Genomic DNA, 8,967 nt, shown 5'->3' with positions numbered 1-8,967 from the left:
TCTTTGAAAATTTAATTTTTTCTCACAATTAAAAAAGTTATTCATTTTTTTTTCTTTAACTCTGAATAATTTTCGTTCACCAACAAGCAAAATATTATTCTGCGAAGTATCTCGTTTTTATATTTTGGCAATACGTCGTCGTCCAATATATCCAACAAAAAATTGCATAATTCTCTAAAATGAGGCACATTTGCGAAGACAATTCTTTTTTGAAATTTGTCACGCTGTCGTATTTTGCGGTGCAAAAAAGGTGAAGAAACGACGCATCCCTCATTTGAAATTCATGAACAATTAACCCTCTCGTCGATTGTCTGCTTGAGCATCGACTCGTGTCACGGAAAGCGGGTAAAAATAATTCCGAGACTAGAAGGTGAATTAAATGTATATGGTGGTGGTGGTACTCAGACCCTTAATTTTCTTGCAGTCACCCACCAGCACAATTTACCACCCCCTCGTGCGAGAGGGATGAAAGTGATTCACCGTGGAAGACGATGTGGAAAAAGTTACGATATTTCTCACGAAAATTTTATGAATGAAAAATGTTCAAGTGTGTCTGTCGCCATTGACTTTGTGGAGTAAATTTGCCAAGGGTGGTAAAATGTACGAGAGAGCGAGATACTTAAAAATGCCGTTTGAGGGTTGAAACCCAGGGGGTGGAATGGTGTTGAAAAATAATTAAAAAGATTCTCTTACGGTGAAAAAATTGCTGTCGTCTTGGTGGCATTCGGGGGCGAGTTGGGGAGGTGAGAAAATGAAGAAGGGATGGATTGCTTATCGTGCTGAAGAGGGATGATTTTCCTGTGAGGGGGTTGTTCTGCGGTTTTGTGTCTCCTTGGTGCCTTGCCTCGATGAAAATGTGTCTCCCCATCATTTTTACGCATACACAGGCGCGGAAAAGTCCGAGGAAGGGGAGGAATAGTGGTGGGAGGCAGCGGGTGGGAGACAGCGGGGGTGGTTTCCTTGCGGACAATTCCAACGAGAGAGGATGGCTTTTCCATGGTGGGGATGGAATTTTCATGGAAAACATCTGCGCAAGCGTCTCTCACACCTGATTTTTCCTCCTTCCACATTGCATCTCCACAACTGTATGGTGGTGTACATAGAGTCCATCTCATTTTGGTCGTTTTTGGCGGTCCTTGTTGCTCGCATGTGTGTTGCGTGCACATATGTAGCATTGAATGCGAAGGATTCCGTGTGGTCCAGAGAGGACAGACAAATCCCGACTGTGTGCGCATAGAGTTTGCGTGTGTGTGTCGGAGAAATCGGTCACACAGCATCCCGAAGGATGAGAGGAGCGAGAGTATGAGGATTCTCTGGAGAGGGGAGTGGACGCACGCTGGTCTTGGCATCATCATCACAAGCGAATTGTGTCAGTTCTGGACCAAATGCAGACCGAGTTGCCACTACGCTTTGCATTTTGTCCCTAAGTGTGGTGTGGACATCGAAAAAGGACATTCTTATAAGGAAAATTTTTCAAACGTGACCAAACTGCTAAGGCATTTCTAAGGGACAATCAATCAAAGAAAGAGCATAAAAATATGAACATTTTGAGAATATCCTCGCAAGGACCTTTACGAGAAGTGAAAATTGGTGGTGTCTGAGGAAAATATCTCTACACATGGTGAGATTGGGTGTGTAAGTGTCGAGAGGAGATTCCTTGAGAATTTTCCCACGATATGTGTGTGTGACTCGCTATCGCGCCCCCTCATCCTCCCACCACCCCGAAGAAGTACATAAGGCTCACCCACCTTCCACCCCATCAGATCGTGAACTTCTCCGCGGAGGAAATATTTCACCGTGAGTATCCGACGACGGATCCAGCAGCCAGAGCCACTCGAGAGAGGAAGACACTGGCGTGGAGAGTGTGTTAGAGCGCCGTGTTCGCCGTGTGGTTCAGTCGTCGTCGCAGTCGTCGCTGTCTCGCACATACACACTCTGGGCTGGCAAAGCGGGGACCGGTGGCCGGCGCTGGCTGGTGATATAACGTATTTGCTGGTCCGTCCACATTAGATGCAAACGGACTGTCGCGAAGTGCGGACGCAAATCCGGGGTTCCGTTACTGCCTCAAAATATCTCAAACAAATAATACTTAAAGGGACATTTCAACCAATTCCTTTCCCTCTGTACCAAGGGTGGAAAATTAGACAATTCTACAATTTATCCAACTTTTCGTCAATATTATTTCAAACTACAAAAATCCATCTTCCGCGTGTGACGGGAATTAAATTTAATTTTCTTCAAGAAATCACATCATAGCGCATTTTCTTCAAGTATTTCAACTGGAATTTTCTCAACAATTTTCCACAAGTTTTGGGAGGAAATCAGTGCACCTTAATCATGGAATCATCAATAATTTCTCAATAATCTTCTCCATTCAGCTACAGTGAAAAAGTTTTTGGACAAAGTGTATAGAAAGTTGAAAAGTGTTAAAAATTTGGCCCAAGACAATTTTCAAGGGACATGAGATGTTCTGGATTTTGTGATGGCAAAAGCAATGCAAAGAATGAAAAATGTGGTCAAGAATAGAAACTCCACAATTTGTCGCCAGTGAGTAATAGCCAGTGAAGTGTGTGCTAGAAAGTCTCGAGAAATTTCCCAAGAAAACTCAAACATAAAAGTCAATTTATCTGTGGTGAGAATTTTCCGACTGATATGCAAAATTGACAAAGTGAAGTTTCTCTTTTGGAGCACCCAGGACATAAATTAAGTTTATAACAAATAGAAAAACTTTCAAAATAATCTAGAAAAATTTGCTGAGAGAAAAATATCACTAAAGTGCAAAGAAATTTCCACCAAGAAAATAAAAAAAATTGTGATATTCACTAGAAAGGACAGCTTCCTAAAAAAAATAACATCCTAAAAAATGAAGTTTGGAAAGTGATTAAAATTTTAATGGACATCTTCACGAAAAAAAAACATTAAAATGTCTTGCTCAAAGTACTTTATAGATTTTAATTAAAGTTTTTCGTTTAATCAGTTGCATACAATTTGTTTTAGCTGTTTTGCTTAAATTTTAAGTTAAAAAAAAAGACAAAAAAAAACAATTTAAAAGTAATTCGTGGAGAAAACCTAAAGAGCGATTCGCTATAGGAGCAGAAGAAATTTTTTGATAACCGCAGAATAGTTGAAAATAACCAGCAGCAAAATGAGAATTAAAATGCCAGCAGTTCGAATTGCACAAGGTGAGTTTTATTCCTTTTAAATTCTCCTTCTCAATGTGATTCTTGCCATCCAATCTTTAGAAGAAACTTTAAGCACAAAGAAATATCCTTTTCCACTCTACAAAGCTTTTTAGTGATTTACAATATTCCTTTGTGGTCAAATGCAATTTTTAAGGGTCAATCACAAAACAAGCGACCAATTCACGGGAGACATTGTACGAGAATTTTACGTGGGGATAACGTCTGAAGACAGACAATTTTTAATATTCATTTACACCCCAAGAACTCCACTCAGCGACTGACTGCGAGTAATTTTTCGCTGCTAAGCATTTAAAATTTTCCTTCGTTGCTGTCGTTTTCCCTTTTTTTTTCCACTCACGCCGTCTTTCGCGCGGGAGATGATGAAAAATTTGCCTCTTGCATCTCGCGATTTTCTCTTTTACGCTATCCTCCCGAAAAATCAGCTGAGAAAATTTCCTCTCACACTTGCACGTCTTTCCATCCACAGTGAAAAGTTTTCTACGGTACTTTGCCCCCCGATGTGATTTTTTCGTCTCATTTTCCGCGACTTTCAACCCCCCAGCGATACTTGCGAGAACATTTTCCCCCACGAGAGCGCAGGAGAGACATATACTGGATGAGAGAAAGTAATTTGGGTATTTGCAGGAAAATCCTTTCCCAGAAGTAAGGAGGGAAATGCTTTCACCCTCGAGAGGTGAAAATATTAATTAAAGCCAATCCTCTTGTAATAGAAAAAAAGTCTAAACTTAATTGTGAGATAGTTTTTGTGCAGTTCATGCAATTTTTGAAAAGAAAATTTTAGCTTTAATAAATTTTCCAAGAGAAATTTTTCATTGATTTCTCAACAATGTATTTGCATGTTACACAATTTTATTTTGCGACTAAAAATTCAACATACTGCGTGCCCAACCATACCCGCAGAACTTGTCGATTGAATGTGTGATAAGAGAAAAATCAATTATTATTGTATCAATTTCACCTGTGTCCATATTACTCGTCATTTGAATATGTACATTTATAACATGACGAAATGCTAAAAATTATTCCGCTATAGCTAGCTGACGTCCTAAATATACATATATAGTTTTTCTTTCGTTCTTGAAGTATGAAGCAAGTATGGTTGGAAGAGCCTATAAAACTAGAAGAATGGGTGAGTTGGCAAAATAGGGGTAGAGGGGTGGGGTGGGTAGACGAAAGCCCGTAGACCAAGGTAAAAAGGCAAGAATTTGAGATAATCGAAAAAACAAAGCGGCAGGACGTGGAAATTGATCAAACATGTGTTGTTCAATGAAAAGTTGTCCCAGTTGCTAACCGTTGGTCATTAAAAATTTCATCCCTATAGTAACCGCTATTGAGTGCGGTGATAAATAAAGTTTTCTGTATAGAGAAAGAACAACAGCCTAAGAGGGGTGTTGAAGGTCTCACAAGAAAGGATCATAGCGAGACCCCAGAAAAAAGTGTTTGGCGAGATGGTCAAAAATCACTGAACCCTTCTTCCGTATTCTTTTCATCTCTCTATGCCACCGTTTTGAGCCCTCCTCAACCGCTCGTACCATCTCACTGGAGATTTTCATCCCTTCCGGGTCCATTCTTCGTCCACTCAAGGTTCTTTCAACAGAAATATGCAAAAAGGAACCCTCGAAGGCCACGGGGAGTGAATAGAATTTATTCCGCGTCATCACATTGTCGATCTACCGGAAAATCTCTGCGCCGTTGTCTTTCCTGCAGACATTTTTGCTGTAAATCTCAATTAAGTTTCTTTTGCAAGAAGGAATCTAAAAGAATTTCTACAACCAAGTGCAAAATAATCAACAATCAACTCTAAGGCGCCTCTCATTAATCATTAATCGTGCCATTGAAAAGATTCATGCAAAAAACCCCACGATTTGCATTTTGTCTGTCTGTTAATATAAAACAAATATGAGTTTAGAAAAACGCAAAAGAAATTATCAGAAGAAATTCAAATTGCTATTCACTTTTTTATCATATATAGCAAAAACAGTAGAAATGCAAAAGAGGAATTTATTGTCAAGCTTGTCGATTTGCTGTATTTGGAGGGTGACTCGTTAACCCTTCAGTTAGCATTTGAGATGAAGAAGATCGAAGAATTTGTTGCAAAAAGCTCAAATTCCTCCTATTTTTTTGTTTTTGCAAGAGTATTATAATATCTAAAATTATTTTAAATATAATTTTCAATGTAGAAAAATAAGAAAATGTGTAAATGTTGCTTAATAGCGCCTCAGATAAATCGAAAATCATTATTTGAGACGTCGCGGAAAATCCTAGCAAAATTGTAACTGCGAAACGTCATTTTTTCAAAATTAAGAAAAAAAATTAACAGATCTTTACAGAATTCATATTAAAACATTTTTTTATTTATATTTTTAGCATTTTATTATAGTTTTAAATTTCTTTATTAAGAAATCCTTGTAAAAGTTTATGATAGATGAATTGATAAAAGCTTGGAAGGCTTCACGCGTAGTTTTCTTAACAATATTGAAAGTAATATTTGGCGTAAGTGCCATTTAATGACTGAATGGATTGAATAAAAACTCTAATAAGGCGCTCAACTTACGCATACTCACATATACAACATACCTCTCCTTTTAGCAATCTCTCAATCTGAAGGCTACCAACTCTTGTGTATAAAAAAAATTGCTGTAGCCTCACTAAGAAAAAAAAGACTGCTTTTATATGTTAGCGATCGATTGTGATTGGTTAGTTAGCTAAAGAAGTGAGTCGATGGGTGGTCAAAGTGTTCAAAAGTCGGGTTCACGAAGTAGAGGTGTTGCAAATGCAATGGAGGTACATTTTACCAATTAAATTAACGCTTTTTCAATAACACATACACATACAATAGAGATGGATGTAAAATATAACCGAAGGATCATTAAAAAGTTTCTCGCTTCATGTAAAAAAAAATCCGCCATTCATTAACCTAATTAAAATTTTGTAATTTTCCCGAGAGTTGAAGATGGGATACGTGAGTTTCAATTAGTAAAAATACAAATTAATCAAACCACCAAAAAAATCGTATGTACATATCTGTTGAATGTACGGTTGGTGGACCCTGGGTTGAAAAATTCGTTGTTCCAGTGTTATAAAATGAGAAAATTTCTATTGGCTTTGTTTTCCGCATTTTCCCCATGAGTTCATCCCTAGCTATATGATGTTCTGCACACCAGGTTTTATTCTCGTTTTCCCGGAAAAGTATGCGTACCTATGCTATCATTTTTCATAACTGTGGCTTTTCACGTTGTTTGTTATGTTCACTTATATTGTATTAGAGAACAGGGGTGGATTTTAATTGCAAAAACCACCATGACTATGCTGTGAGATAATACAAAAATTTTGCTGACAAAAGTTTACTTTTTCCTGCATATGACATCGCGGTTAAATTACAGCTCTTTCTGCAAAAGGATGAAAATTTAGTAGGTGCCTATATATAAGAATATGTAGGTACCGAATGGTCATTAAAAACTCAATATGTTGGTAAAAAGTTATAGATAAAAAAAAAAGATTTTTTTAATGTTTTTGTTTGCTGTGGGGTGAATAGGATCAGTCTCATCAGTCTTATGAAATAAAATCTGGAATTTTTAATGCAGTGAACATTGTAATGTATAACCTACATTACATTATGCTAGAATTATGACCTATGTTCACTTGTTTGCAATACTACTTCACACTGCAACGCATTCGAGCGAGTTAGCGCAATAAAAAAGATAAAATGCCCATTGACGATCAATTTTAGTGGTGGGAGCGAAGAAAAAGGGGAGACGAACTGTGAATGAAGTGGCGCACGGTCAAAGAATGATCGTATGTGGAGTTGGTGAACAAAGAGCATGGGGAATCTCTCGAATTTCTCTACATTCTATATACCAGATTGATAGTAATCTGTGTGGCGGAGAGGAATTGATCAGCACTGACCATAGATCAAATTCCCTTCTGGTTTCCATCGATCGATCGATGATGATTCTACCGCAAAGGGATATTGGCGGAAGAGCAGTGAGTTCTTTCGTTGCGACAAAGAGACTTTTCAATGCAACGGCAATGGCAAAGGAGGAGAATAATTAAAAGATTTTATATATGTATAAGTTGGATATTCATGATCAAGAATTGTCGTCGGTGGTTTTTCCGCCATGGGAGACGAGGGAGGAAGAAAGAAAGGAATGAGAGGAGACTAAATCAAGATTTTACTGTCTGATGGGTTCGTTTCGTTTTCAAACTTATACCTATGCACACCGCATCTCGGGGCATATTGCAAAGTAATGTGACAATCTGCGGTCAATTAGAAAAACTAAAATCTATGAATAATGTGACAGTTGGATAATTTATGCGATGCCCGCATTTGTTTTTGTATAATTGAAAGGCTAAATGCATCAGTGGAAAAGTCTACAATGTCTCTCTCTCCTACTGGTAGTTTCACTCGAAAAACCACCGTACTGGATACCTCCATATCGAAGAGCGAGCCACACAAGAAATGGGGAGTGAGAAAAAGATCAAAAGCTCGCGAAATACCCGCCAAGGAGAGAAAATACAAATTTATTATTGAATCGACAATTGGCGCCTAAATATTGATTGTCTTCGCGGGACATTTCCCAGACTCGCTCCTGGTGTATAAAACACCTGATCCTCACATCGTTGGATCACTGAAATCTCATTCATATCTTCATCATCTTCTCTATCATCATCGTACACCCTTTCTGCTTTGCCGAAGAGAATAATCTGCCACGATCCTTTCTCCTAATCATTTTTGCGCGCGAAAAATCACCATAGAGACGCGCAATTGCAAAAATCTTTCATACAAGAACCCAACATTCTCGCGGCTTTTCAATGCAAACATCGCCCGAGATAATCCGCAAATGAGACATTGAATACCGTGAGAAATGGTACGATTTCCAAAGAGAGTCAATTTCTTCTTTAGCACCTTTATTGTCCACCACCATCTTTTCACACACCAGCAACTCATCATCAATATGATCACACAAGAGAGTGAGAGACCTTAATTGTGGGGCATACAGAATGAGAAATATTCCTCGAAATGACAAATTCAGAAAAGTGTATGGCGAGTTTGAAAAAAAAAGCAAAGAAATGAGGGAGAAATGTGACAACATGAATTTGTCATATTTTTGGTCATTTTTCAACATTTTAACCCATTCATGTCCCTCCTTTCACGCACCTCTGACTCACATCAATCTCAAAAGGCTCGCTGTTTATTCAATTTAGCAGACAATTGTCTGGACAATGTTGAATTCATATTTTCCCAGATTTTCTGGCTCCCACAGGGTGTGGAAGGTTTCTGCCAGGGTAAGTCTTGACCTCAAATCTTTTTTCTTTTATTTGTCGTTTGAAGCACCAATACAAATTGATCGTTTCACTGTATTACACTGAAAAAAAAATTAAAAGATATTTTTGTTAATTAAGAAAAATTAAAAGAGCTTTCTTGAGTTTATATAACACGTATTAATGGGGTTGAGAATTTTCCACATTTTTAAAATAAAAATAATTTTTATTGAGAATTGTTTTTTTTTAACTTTAAAATTATTTCAAAAAATTCTTGGGCATATCCGGATTTATATTTTCCAATAATAGTGAATTTATTAATAATTTTATTATCTAATACTTTTTTATTTATTATCAAAATATATTATGTAGAAGCAAAAGTTTTTAAGTTGAATTTGCTGTAGTTTCGGTTGAACCTGATTCTTGTAGTGATGCTGTGGACATACAAAGATAATTTCCCTGCAAAGTTCCAAGGAAGACACATTGAGACTTGGGTAAAAAG

General features: G+C 37.6%; 1 protein-coding gene across 1 annotated transcript in view; it reads left to right on the top strand.

The window, feature by feature from the left end:
* Positions 1–720: 720 nt before the first annotated feature.
* The window catches only part of LOC129797365 (B-cell lymphoma/leukemia 11A), a 33,970-nt gene continuing 25,723 nt past the window's right edge, over positions 721–8,967 (top strand). The window contains exon 1 of the mRNA XM_055839829.1: positions 721–3,182. Within this exon, the coding sequence (XP_055695804.1) occupies positions 3,146–3,182 (37 nt within the window). The 5' untranslated portion in view covers positions 721–3,145. The remainder of the gene's footprint in view (positions 3,183–8,967) is intronic.

The sequence above is a fragment of the Lutzomyia longipalpis genome, chromosome 1 (genome assembly GCF_024334085.1).
Source record: "Lutzomyia longipalpis isolate SR_M1_2022 chromosome 1, ASM2433408v1".
Taxonomy (NCBI): domain Eukaryota; kingdom Metazoa; phylum Arthropoda; class Insecta; order Diptera; family Psychodidae; genus Lutzomyia; species Lutzomyia longipalpis.
The sequence above is the reverse complement of the archived record's forward strand: the minus strand, read 5'-3'. Positions and strand labels throughout refer to the sequence as shown.